Genomic DNA, 13,670 nt, shown 5'->3' on the forward strand with positions numbered 1-13,670 from the left:
TTCGTTGCGTTGAAAGCGAGAAGCTGACGAATTAAACGGATAGGCTTAACAAATACGAGTTCGTCCGATTTTACTGTTTGTGAAGGACAATTAAACTTTAACATTAGAACTGTTGAAGTGTATGAATGTATGCTTGTTTATGTTTAGATAACAAAAGCACATCGGTGTATCTGTACACAGGAAGTCACATTCATTCAAAGTGCGACAGTAAGTAGCCAATGGGCTTACAGTAATTCTGTCCTGCGATGTCTATAAGTAGATGACAACAGGAAGTCTCTTTGAGATTGAGTGAGATGAGTTTGAAAGACCCAGTATCGAGTCTGTAACATCATGAACTATAGACTATCAAATGCTGCAATAAATAATTGAATTACTCTCTCCCTTGATGATCAGGCACGCAATAATTATTTCACCACAATACGAATGGCTGTTTTCTAAAAAAGATCTGTTTAATACATATTATCAAGCAAAGCGTCCCGTACGTTATCCTAATGGCAATTTGATGATACATCATGTAAAACCTTAATAAAGATTACCTAGAACACTGAAAGAATAGGATTTCAGCCAGTCCTCACTCTCTAACACTACACTTCATTATGAAATATAATGATTAGAATCCTTCAGAATTCTTATTTTTGTCTATTATTGTGTGACTATTTCCAATTTAGAAATAAAAAAACATTCTCATAGGAAATTCATGATATGTTAGCTAAAATAAAATAAAAAGTAATTTTCATTCAGTCCTGTTACCCTGACACATTCCCTCATATAAAAATGTCAGACATTCCACAAGTCACATGAGCAACAGGAATTAGCATCATTTGAGTCTCCTGAAGGCCATGGGATAAACCAAAAGTTAGTTCTCACACTCTTTTTCTGTATTTTATTATCATACTGTAAGTATGACTGAGAATGTCAATCTCAACATCCAGTCCAGTAGCCTTCAAATATTTCTGCTGTAACCACTGGAGGGTCAACTTGGTGCTTAGGGTCATTGTCATGCTGGAAAGTCCAATAGCGTCCCATGCACAGCTTTCGTGCAGAAGAATGCAAATTGTCTGCCAGTATTTTCTCAAAACATGCTGCATTCATCATGCCATAGATTTTCACAAGATTTCCTTTGCCTTTAGAGCTCACACAGCCCCAAAATATGTTGAGCCACCACCATGCTTCACAGTGAGAGGCCTTGTTGACCCCTCTCCAAACATAGCGCTTATGGTTGTGACCATAAAGCTCTATTTGGGTCTTGTCACTCAAATGAGTGTGCCAGAAGCTGTGAAGTGTGTCAAGGTGTTGTCGGGATTATTGTAACCAGGCTTATTTGTGGCGATGGCACAGTAAAGGCTTCTTTCTGGCAACTCGACCACGCAGCTCATTTGATCAAGTATTGTCGTATTGTGCTCCTTGAGCAGCCTGTATTTCTCCTGAGGTTACCTGGGTTTTTTTCTTTGTATCCCGAACAATTCTTCTGGCAGTTTTGGCTGAAATCTTTCTTGGTCTACCTGACCTTGGTTTGGAATAAAGTGATCCCTGAATTTTAATTTTTAATTTTAATTTGATTGAACAGTGCTGACTGGCAATTGCAAGGCTAAGGATATCTTTATAAAGTTCCATTACCTTGTTACACAGGTCTATTGACAGTTATTTTCTGTTCCCCATTGCTCAATATCTAGCCTGCTCAGTGAATCCAAATGAGAGCTAAAAAACTAATTGACTATTTATACACAGACACTAATTGCTATTTAAAATGCCACAGGTGTGGGAAATTCACCTTTAATTGCCATTTTCACCTGTGTGTCACTGTGTTCATTCAAGGGGATGTAAACTGTTGATCAGGGCCATTTGGGTGATTTCTTTTCTCATTATGATTTAAAAAGGAGACAAACTGTGATAATAAATGGCTTCATATGATCATTATCCTTAAATAAAATACAGTATTTTTGCATGATCAATCAAAATCAATGCCAACATTTCTGCCAGGGTATGCAAACTTATGCGCACAACTGTACATATACAGTGAATCCCAAAGGTATTCATACCCATGCCAAATATTGAGCCATAGTGAATTTTTATTTGACCAATAGGTTTTTTCAGTGCTGTAATAAAATCAAAAGGTGCATCAACAAAGTATTAGTTTAAGGGTGTGCACTAATGCAGCCAGGTTAATGTGAGTTAAGTTTATTTTTCAATTGTTCACGTTATAGGTCACATTAAAGTTGGAAAAAGTTCTGACATGATTTATCTTTGTCTCATTCTTTTACATCACAAGAACCTGGCATTTTAACAGGGGTGTGTAGACTTTTTATATCCACTGTGTGTGTGTGTGTGTGTGTTAAACACAGCAAGGGGAACAAATTATTTGATCTCCTGCTGATTTTGTAAATTTGCCCATTGACAAAGAAATTATGAGTCTATAATTTTAATGGTAGGTTTATTTGAACAGTGGGAGACAGAATAACAACAACAAAATCCAGAAAAACGCATGTCAAAAATGTTATAAATTGATTTGCATTTTAATGAGTGAAATAAGCATTTGATCCCCTCTCAATCAAAAAGATTTATGGCTCCCAGGTGTCTTTTATACAGGTAACGAGCTGAGAGTGATCCTAACCTCAGCTTGTTACCTGTATAAAAAACACCTGTCCACAGAAGCAATCAATCAGATTCCAAACTCTCCACCTTGGCCAAAACCAAAGAGCTATCCAAGGATGTCAGGGATAAGATTGTAGACCTACACAAGGCTGGAATGGACTACAAGAGCATCGCCAAGCAGCTTGGTGAGAAGGTGACAACGATTATTCGCAAATGGAAGAAACACAAAAGAACTGTCAATCTCTCTCGATCTGGGGCTCCATGCAAGATCTCACCTCGTGGAGTTGCAATAATCATGAGAATGGTGAGGAACCAGCACAGAACTACACGGGAGGATCTTGTCGATGATCTCAAGGCGGCTGGGACCATAGTCACCAAGAAAACAATTGGTAACACACTACGCCGTGAAGTACTGAAATCCTGCAGCGCCCCCAAGGTCCCCCTGCTCAAGAAAGCACATGCACAGGCCCGTCTGAAGTTTGCCAATGAAAATCTGAATGATTGAGAGGAGAACTGGGTGAAAGTGTTGTGGTCAGGTGAGACCAAAATCAAGCTCTAAGGCCTCAACTCAACTTGCCATGTTTGGAGGAGGAGGAATGCTGCCTATGACCCCAAGAACAGCATCCCCACTGTCAAACATGGAGATGGAAACATTATGCTTTGGGGGTGCTTTTCTGCTAAGGGGACAGGACAACTTAATTGCATCAAAGGGACGATAGACGGGGCCATGTACCGTCAAATCTTGGGTGAGAACATCCTTCCCTCAGCCAGGGCATTGAAATTGGGTCGTGGATGGGGTATTCCAGCAAGAAAATGACCCAAAACACACGGCCAAGGAGTGATTCAAGAAGAAGCACATTAAGGTCCTGGAGTGTCCTAGACAGTCTCCAGACCTTAATCCCATAGATAATCTGTGGAGGGAGCTGAAGGTTCGAGTTGCCAAACGTCAGCCTCGAAACCTTAATGACATGGAGAAGATCTGCAAAGGAGTGGGACAAAATCCCTCCTGAGATGTGTGCAAAACTGGTTGAAAACTACAAGAAATGTCTGACCTCTGTGATTGCACACAAGGATTTTGCCACCAAGTACCAAGTCATGTTTTGCAGAGGGGTCGAATACTTATTTCATTCATTAAAATGCAAATAAATTTATAACATTTTTGGGGATTTTTTTGTTGTTATTCTGTCTCACTGTTCAAATAAATCTACCTTTAAAATTATAGACTGATCATTTCTTCGTCAGTGGGCAAACGTACCAAATCAGCAGGGGATAAAATATTTTTTTCCCCCACTGTGTGTTACACACACACACACTTGTCAGTTTAACACAGTTAAGCCCAAAACTATTCATACCCATGCCAGATTTTGATATTAGACGTGTGTGTACATACAGGTGCTGATCATAAAATTAGAAAATCATCAGAAAGTTGATTTATTTCAGTAATTCCATTCAAAAAGTCAAACTGCCACCTTAACGTGGTGGAGGGGTTTGAGTACTCGAGTGACCCTAGGAGCTATGTTGTCTGGGGCTATATGCCCCTGGTAGGGTCTCCCAAGGCAAACAGGTCTTAGGCGACGGGTCAGACTAAGAGCGGTTCAAACCCCCCTTAATGATGAATAAAATTATGAGCACCGTGACGTCGCCCGGTATGGCGCAGCCGGGGCCCCACCCTGGAGCCTGCCCGAACGGGCGACGTGGGGCCGCCCTCCCGTGGGCTCACCACCCACAGGAAGGACCATAAGGGGCCGGTGCGAAGAGGATCGGGTGGCGGTCGAAGGCAGGGGCCTAGACAACCCGATCTCTGGACCCGGAAACTAGCTCTAGGGACGTGGAATGTCACCTCGCTGGCGGGGAAGGAGCCTGAGTTAGTGCGTGAGGTTGAGAGGTTCCGATTAGAGGTAGTCGGGATCACCTCTACGCACGGCTTGGGCTCTGGAACCACACTCCTTGAGAGAGGATGGACTCTTCACCACTCTGGAGTTGCCCATGGTGAGAGGCGGCGGGCTGGTGTGGGTTTGCTTATAGCTCCCCAGCTCTGCCGCCATGTGTTGGAGTTTACCCCGGTGAACGAGAGGGTCGTTTCCCTGCGCCTACGGGTCGGGGATAGGTCTCTCACTGTTGTTTGTGCCTACGGGCCGAACCGCAGTGCAGAGTACCTGACCTTCTTGGAGTCTCTGGGAGGGGTGCTGGAAAGTGCTCCGACTGGGGACTCTATTGTTCTACTGGGGGACTTCAACGCCCACGTGGGCAACGACAGTGACACCTGGAGGGGCGTGATTGGGAGGAACGGCCCCCCTGATCTGAACCCGAGTGGTGTTCAGTTATTGGACTTCTGTGCTAGTCACAGTTTGTCCATAACGAACACCATGTTCAAGCATAAGGGTGTCCATCAGTGCACGTGGCACCAGGACACCCTAGGCCGCAGGTCGATGATCGACTTTGTTGTCGTCTCATCTGACCTGCGGTCGTATGTCTTGGAAACTCGGGTGAAGAGAGGGGCGGAGCTGTCAACTGATCACCACCTGGTGGTGAGTTGGATCCGATGGCGGGGGAGGAAGCTGGACAGACTCGGCAGGCCCAAGCGTACTGTAAGGGTCTGCTGGGAACGTCTGGCCGAGTCTCCTGTCAGAGAGATCTTTAACTCCCACCTCCGGCAGAGCTTCGACTGGATCCCGAGGGAGGCTGGAGATATTGAGTCCGAGTGGACCATGTTCTCCACCGCCATTGTCGAAGCGGCCGCTCGGAGCTGTGGCCGTAAGGTCTCCGGTGCCTGTCGTGGCGGCAATCCCCGAACCCGGTGGTGGACACCGGAAGTAAGGGATGCCGTCAAGCTGAAGAAGGAGTCCTATCAGGCCTGGTTGGCTTGTGGGACTCCTGATGCAGCTGACGGGTACCGACAGGCCAAGCGGGCTGCAGCCCGGGTGGTTGTGGAGGCAAAAACTCGGGCCTGGGAGGAGTTCGGTGAGGCCATGGAGAAGGACTATCGGCTGGCCTCGAAGAGATTCTGGCAAACCATCCGGCGCCTCAGGATAGGGAAACAGTGCCCTACCAACGCTGTTTACAGTAGAGGTGGGCAGCTGTTGACCTCAACTGAGGATGTCGTCGGGCGGTGGAAGGAGTACTTCGAGGATCTCCTCAATCCCGCTGTCACTTCTTCCATTGAGGAAGCAGAGGATGAGGGCTCAGAGGTGGACTCGTCCATCACCCGGGCTGAAGTCACTGAGGTGGTCAAGAAACTCCTCGGTGGCAAGGCACCGGGGGTGGATGTGATCCGCCCTGAGTACCTCAAGTCTCTGGATGTTGTGGGGCTGTCTTGGTTGACACGCCTGTGCAACATCGCGTGGCGGTCGGGGACAGTGCCTCTGGGATGGCAGACCGGGGTGGTGGTCCCTCTTTTTAAGAAGGGGGACCGGAGGGTGTGTTCCAACTATAGGGGGATCACACTTCTCAGCCTCCCCGGGAAAGTCTATGCCAGGGTTCTGGAGAGGAGAATACGGCTGATAGTAGAACCTCGGATTCAGGAGGAACAGTGTGGTTTTCATCCGGGCCGTGGAACACTGGACCAGCTCTATACCCTCTACGGGGTGCTGGAGGGTTCATGGGAGTTTGCCCAACCAATCCACATGTGTTTTGTGGATTTGGAGAAGGCATTCGACTGTGTCCCTCGCGGCATCTTGTGGAGGGTGCTTGGGGAATATGGGGTCCTGGGTCCTTTGCTAAGGGCTGTCAGGTCCCTGTACAACCGAAGCAGGAGCTTGGTCCGCATTGCCGGCAGTAAGTCAGACTTGTTCCCAGTGCATGTTGGACTCCGGCAGGGCTGCCCTTTGTCACCGGTTCTGTTCGTAATTTTTATGGACAGAATTTCTAGGCGCAGCCAGGGGCCGGAGGGTGTCAGGTTTGGGGACCACACAATTTCGTCTCTGCTCTTTGCAGATGATGTTGTCGTGTTGGCCCCTTCTAACCAGGACCTTCAGCATGCGCTGGGACGGTTTGCAGCCGAGTGTGAAGCGGTGGGGATGAAAATCAGTACCTCCAAATCCGAGGCCATGGTCCTCAGTCGGAAAAGGGTGGCTTGCCCACTTCAGGTTGGTGGAGAGTGCCTGCCTCAAGTGGAGGAGTTTAAGTATCTAGGGGTCTTGTTCACGAGTGAGGGAAGGATGGAACGGGAGATTGACAGACGGATCGGTGCAGCTTCTGCAGTAATGCAGTCGATGTATCAGTCTGTCGTGGTGAAGAAAGAGCTGAGCCGCAAGGCGAAGCTCTCGATTTACCAGTCAATCTACGTTCCTACTCTCACCTATGGTCATGAGCTTTGGGTCATGACCGAAAGGACAAGATCCCGGATACAGGCGGCCGAAATGAGCTTTCTCCGCAGGGTGGCCGGGCGATCCCTTAGAGATAGGGTGAGAAGCTCGGTCACGCGGGAGGAGCTCAGAGTAGAGCCGCTGCTCCTCCACATCGAGAGGGGTCAGCTGAGGTGGCTTGGGCATCTTTTTCGGATGCCTCCGGAACGCCTTCCTGGGAAGGTGTTCCGGTCCCGTCCCACCGGGAGGAGACCCCGGGGAAGACCTAGGACACGCTGGAGGGACTATGTCTCCCGGCTGGCCTGGGAACGCCTCGGTGTCCCCCCGGAAGAGCTAGAGGAAGTGTCTGGGGAGAGGGAAGTCTGGGCATCCCTGCTTAGACTGCTGACCCCGCGACCCGGCCCCGGATAAGCGGAAGAAGATGGCATGGCATGGCAAACTTGTATAATGTATACATTCATTCCACACAGACTGATATACATTCACCTAAAGGATTATTAGGAACACCTGTTCAATTTCTCATTAATGCAATTAACTAATCAACCAATCACATGGCAGTTGCTTCAATGCATTTAGGGGTGTGGTCCTGGTCAAGACAATCTCCTGAACTCCAAACGGAATGTCAGAATGGGAAAGAAAGGTGATTTAAGCAATTTTGAGCGTGGCATGGTTGTTGGTGCCAGGCGGGCCGGTCTGTGTATTTCACAATCTGCTCAGTTACTGGGATTTTCACACACAACCATTTCTAGGGTTTACAAAGAATGGTGTGAAAAGGGAAAAACATACAGTACGCGGCAGTCCTGTGGGCGAAAAAAGTCCTGTGGCCTTGTTGATGCTAGAAGTCAGAGGAGAATGGGCCGACTGATTCAAGCTGATAGAAGAGCAACTTTGACTGAAATAACCACTCGTTACAACCGAGGTATGCAGCAAAGCCACAACACGCACAACCTTGAGGCGGATGGGCTACAACAGCAGAAGACCCCACCGGGTACCACTCAGCTCCACTACAAATAGGAAAAAAGAGGCTACAATTTGCACGAGCTCACCAAAATTGGATAGTTGAAGACTGGAAGAATGTTGCCTGGTCTGATGAGTCTCAATTTCTGTTGAGACATTCAGATGGTACAATCAGAATTTGGCTTAAACAGAATGAGAACATGGATCCATCATGCCTTGTTACCACTGTGCAGGCTGGTGGTGGTGGTGTAATGGTGTAGGGGATGTTTTCTTGGCACACTTTAGGCCCCTTAGTGCCAATTGGGCATCGTTTAAATGCCACGGCCTATCTGACCATGTCCATCCCTTTATGACCACCATGTACCCATCCTCTGATGGCTACTTCCAGCAGGATAATGCACCATGTCACAAAGCACGAATCATTTCAAATTGGTTTCTTGAACATGACAATGAGTTCACTGTACTGAAATGGCCCCCACAGTCACCAGATCTCAACCCAATAGAGCATCTTCAGGATGTGGTGGAACGGGAGCTTTGTGCCCTGGATGTCCATCCCACAAATCTCCATCAACTGCAAGATGCTATCCTATCAATATGGGCCAACATTTCTAAAGAATGCTTTCAGCACCTTGTTGAATCAATGTCACGTAGAATTAAGGCAGTTCTGAAGGCGAAAGGGGGTCAAACAGTATTAGTATGGTGCTCCTAATAATCCTTTAGGGGAGTGTATTTCAAGTGTTTATTTATCTTAATGATTATATCTGACAACTAATGAAAACCCCAAATTCAGTATCTCAGAAAATTTGAATATTGTGAAAAGGTTCAATATTGAAGACACCTGGTGCCACACTCTAATCAGCTAATTAACCCAAAACTCCTGCAAAGGCCTTTAAATGGTCTCTCAGTCTAGTTATGTAGGCTACACAATCATGGGGAAGACTGCGGACTTGACAGCTGTCCAAAAGACGACCATTGACACCTTGCACAAGGAGGGCGAGACACAATAGGTCATAGCTAAAGAGGCTTGCTGTTCACAGAGCTCTGTGTCCAAGCACATTAATAGAAAGGCGAAGGGAAGGAAAAGATGTGGTAGAAAAAAAAGTGTACATGCAATAGGGATAACCGCACCTTGGAGAGGATTATGAAACAAAACCCATTCAAAAATGTGGGGGAGATTCACAAAGACTGGACTGCTGTTGAGTTATGTTCTCTGATGAATACATTTCGCATTCCCTTTGGAAATCAAGGTCCCAAAGTCTGGAGGCAGAGAGGAGAGGCACAGAATCCACATTGCTTGAAGTCCATTGTAAGGTTTCCACAGTCAGTGATGGTTTGGGGTGACATGTCATCTGCTGGTGTTGGTCCACTGTGTTTTCTGAAGTCCAAGGTCAACGCAGCCATCTACCAGGAAGTTTTAGAGCACTTCATGCTTCCTGCTGCTGACCAACTTTATGGAGATGCAGATTTCATTTTCCAACAGGACTTGGCACCTGCACACAGTGCCAAAGCTACCAGTACCTGGTTTAAGGACCATGGTATCCCTGTTCTTAATTGGCCAGCAAACTCGCCTGACCTTAACCCTATAGAAAATATATGGGGTATTGTGAAGAGGAAGATGCGATACGCCAGACCCAACAATGCAGAAGAGCTGAAGGCCACTATCAGAGCAACCTGGGCTCTCATAACACCTGAGCAGTGCCACAGACTGATCGACTCCATGCCATGCCGCATTGCTGCAGTAATTCAGGCAAAAGGAGCCCCAACCAAGTATTGAGTGCTGTACATGCTCATACTTTTCCGTTGGCCAACATTTCTAAAAATCCTTTTTTGTATTGGTCTTAAGTAATATTCAAATTTTCAGAGATACTGAATTTGGGATTTTCGATAGTTGTCAGTTATAATCATCAAAATTAAAAGAAATAAACATTTGAAATATATCAGTCTGTGTAATGAGTGAATATTATATACAAGTTTCACTTTTTGAATGGAATTACTGAAATAAATCAACTTTTTGATGATATTCTAATTTTATGACCAGCACCTGTATATACACACACAGCTCCGGAAAATATTAAGAGACCACTACACCTTTTTCTTTCCTTTTCAGAAAAGTCAAAAGGAAGGTTTTGAGTGAGGAACCGAAGGATTAAAATTAAGAAACCAGTGCAAATTGAACGCTTCGGTTCTTCACTCAAAACCTTCCTTTTCAACCAGAAAAAGGTGCAGTGATCTCTTTTTTCCGTGATACATACATATATATATGTATATGTGTATATATATGTATGTGTATATATATGTATGTGTATATATATATATATATATATATATATGTATATATATATGTGTATATATATGTATGTATATATATATATATGTATATATATGTATATATATATATATATATATATATATATATATATATATATATATGTATGTATATGTATATACATACACACACACACACACACACACACACACACACACACACACACACACACACACACACATCTTTTTGTCACCCATATCCAATTAAAGTGGGTACAATACCTTCAGGCTTTCAATGGTGTTTTTCAATTGTACATACTGTGCAATTTTCTCATACACTTCATCTCTTTGCTTCAATACCCTCCTGTTAGAACATAAAAATAAAATCATAATTGCACATATACAATTCCTCCACATCAGAATTAAAAATATTCTGGCAAAGAGTTACAATTAACTATATAAAATAGACTTGACTACTTACTCCAAATCTCGTTTCAACACATCACTAATAAACGTTTCATACTGCAAAACCTTTTCTTCATCGCTGTACTTTCCAACAGTTGTCATTTTGGTGTCCTAAAAAAAAGAATGTGTTGGTCGTTTCCGGGAAACCAGTTCTCTATAGCGAAACCTAATATATTAACCATATGCTGTGGTTAAAACTTTGCATTTAACGTACCTGGCTGATGTTTGCCAGGTGACTACTATAGTAATTTAACAACAAGATAGTCCATCATTACGTTGTACATTTGATACAACTTACCCAGCTTGCTAGCCGACACCACAAAACAAGATCAGCGTCTTGAACTGCGTCTTGTGAGCAACATTAAAGAAACACTTCCGGGTCACGAAAATCTGGAATTTTTCAAAATAAAAGAGACCAACGAATTACTTAAAAACGGAGATAAATTGAGTTTATTAATTGTTTGAGAACATGTACCTCTCAAAACATTGACAACAATTCACATATGATCATATTTAAGAGTAATTTCGATAAAAAGTGGGTGTTAGTGGGTGTTAAAACACGTTCCAAGGGTAACATTCAGACAATGCCAATGACAGAATATGGAATACATATTGCCTCATAACTAATAAACTATTGAATATTCCACAGAGAAAGCAGTGTAGGAAATGTCCAGGAGAATGTGTAGAGTAAGACAAACCTGTCTAATCATGGGGAACAGTGTGCTACATCTAGCAACACAATATGTCCACACCCTCTTTTTCCACAATGCAACTCAATGGATATGAAATACATATTGGCCTATAAAAAAAAACTATTCTACACGCCGCGGTGAATGTATTGTAGGAAATGTTCAGGAGACTCTATAGAATGATTATATGCAAAGAAATCAAGGGGCACTCTGTATTTGCAATTGTTGCTGGTGTTTTACTCCACCCATTCCATTGGCCACAATGCAACTCAATGGATATGAAATACATATTGGCCTATAAAAAAAAAACTATTCTACACGCCGCGGTGAATGTATTGTAGGAAATGTCAAGGAAGGTGGATAGAGTAATTATATGCAAAGAAATCAAGGGGCACTCTGTATTTGCAATTGTTGCTGGTGTTTTACTCCACCCATTCCATTGGCCACAATGCAACTCAATGGATATGAAATACATATTGGCCTAAAAAAAAAAAACTATTCTACACGCCGCAGTGAATGTATTGTAGGAAATGTCAAGGAAGGTGGATAGAGTAATTATATGCAAAGAAATCAAGGGGCACTCTGTATTTGCAATTGTTGCTGGTGTTTTACTCCACCCATTCCATTGGCCACAATGCAACTCAATGGATATGAAATACATATTGGCCTATAAAAAAAAAACTATTCTACACGCCGCGGTGAATGTATTGTAGGAAATGTCAAGGAAGGTGGATAGAGTAATTATATGCAAAGAAATCAAGGGGCACTCTGTATTTGCAATTGTTGCTGGTGTTTTACTCCACCCATTCCATTGGCCACAATGCAACTCAATGGATATGAAATACATATTGGCCTATAAAAAAAAAAACTATTCTACACGCCGCGGTGAATGTATTGTAGGATATGTCAAGGAAGGTGGATAGAGTAATTATATGCAAAGAAATCAAGGGGCACTCTGTATTTGCAATTGTTGCTGGTGTTTTACTCCACCCACCCCATTGGCCACAATGCAACTCAATGGATATGAAATACATATTGGCCTATAAAAAAAAAAATATTCTACACGCCGCGGTGAATGTATTGTAGGAAATGTCAAGGAAGGTGGATAGAGTAATTATATGCAAAGAAATCAAGGGGCACTCTGTATTTGCAATTGTTGCTGGTGTTTTACTCCACCCATTCCATTGGCCACAATGCAACTCAATGGATATGAAATACATATTGGCCTATAAAAAAAAACTATTCTACACGCCGCGGTGAATGTATTGTAGGAAATGTCAAGGAAGGTGGATAGAGTAATTATATGCAAAGAAATCAAGGGGCACTCTGTATTTGCAATTGTTGCTGGTGTTTTACTCCACCCATTCCATTGGCCACAATGCAACTCAATGGATATGAAATACATATTGGCCTATAAAAAAAAAAACTATTCTACACGCCGCGGTGAATGTATTGTAGGATATGTCAAGGAAGGTGGATAGAGTAATTATATGCAAAGAAATCAAGGGGCACTCTGTATTTGCAATTGTTGCTGGTGTTTTACTCCACCCTCCCCATTGGCCACAATGCAACTCAATGGATATGAAATACATATTGGCCTATAAAAAAAAAACTATTCTACACGCCGCGGTGAATGTATTGTAGGAAATGTCAAGGAAGGTGGATAGAGTAATTATATGCAAAGAAATCAAGGGGCACTCTGTATTTGCAATTGTTGCTGGTGTTTTACTCCACCCATTCCATTGGCCCCATTCCAAATTGCTGAATAGCCTTTAGATCCATTATTCCTTTTGTTAATGGAAGTGATTATCACCACTTGGTGATTACCTAACAATTCAGCCAACGATCTAATGTTGTTGTCAACGACATATATTAACTAGTCATTAGCCTGTTGTACCACCTATAGAGATATAGGTGAGTCCAAAAGACCATTTACAGTTTTATACCTTTTAGATTAGCAAAATATTTTTTACAACAGAGTCAAATCATAACCAATTTATCCAACTATTACGTACTAGAATAAGTCAACTTATTAGAAGGATTTATGTTATTGCAACTACATTCCAGCCTTAGCTTAATTTGTAAAAAGAATATGTATTTGTCCTTATATTGAAACATTAATGTTTTAATTGAGACGTATGAAGGCTTGTATAGTACAGTTAGGGGGGAAAATGGGCATTGTATTGCGAATGTGGCCAATTCTTTGCAGTCATGACATTCCTGTCATGACTGAAAAGTCCATATTATTTCCGGCTGTCTAGAACGAGAACATTTGCTTGGAGACAAATATATTACAGGACTGCAAAATGTTGGTCCTGGAAGGGCAAAACACTGTTCTGTTTTGTTTCTTAGAGGAAGTTAGCACTTAGACCAACTCAACTGTACTCAGATGGTATCC

The 13,670-nt window shown here is 43.4% G+C and overlaps 1 protein-coding gene across 3 annotated transcripts in view; it reads right to left on the reverse strand.

The window, feature by feature from the left end:
- The window catches only part of uxt (ubiquitously-expressed, prefoldin-like chaperone), a 43,269-nt gene extending 32,342 nt beyond the window's left edge, over nt 1-10,927 (reverse strand). Inside the window, exons 1-4 of one of the 3 annotated variants that reach the window (XM_029123860.2) lie at nt 10,798-10,913; nt 10,600-10,694; nt 10,401-10,482; nt 7,943-7,999 (exon numbers count right to left, since the gene is read on the reverse strand). In XM_029123860.2, coding sequence (XP_028979693.1) covers nt 7,943-7,999; nt 10,401-10,482; nt 10,600-10,685 — 225 coding nt within the window. In that variant the 5' untranslated portion in view covers nt 10,686-10,694; nt 10,798-10,913. Of the gene's footprint in view, nt 1-7,942; nt 8,000-10,400; nt 10,483-10,599; nt 10,695-10,797 lie in introns of all 3 variants that reach the window. The other 2 variants (NM_001310963.2, XM_029123861.1) reach the window with 2 other exon arrangements.
- Nucleotides 10,928-13,670: the final 2,743 nt, after the last annotated feature.

Source organism: Esox lucius, chromosome 12, assembly GCF_011004845.1.
Source record: "Esox lucius isolate fEsoLuc1 chromosome 12, fEsoLuc1.pri, whole genome shotgun sequence".
Taxonomy (NCBI): domain Eukaryota; kingdom Metazoa; phylum Chordata; class Actinopteri; order Esociformes; family Esocidae; genus Esox; species Esox lucius.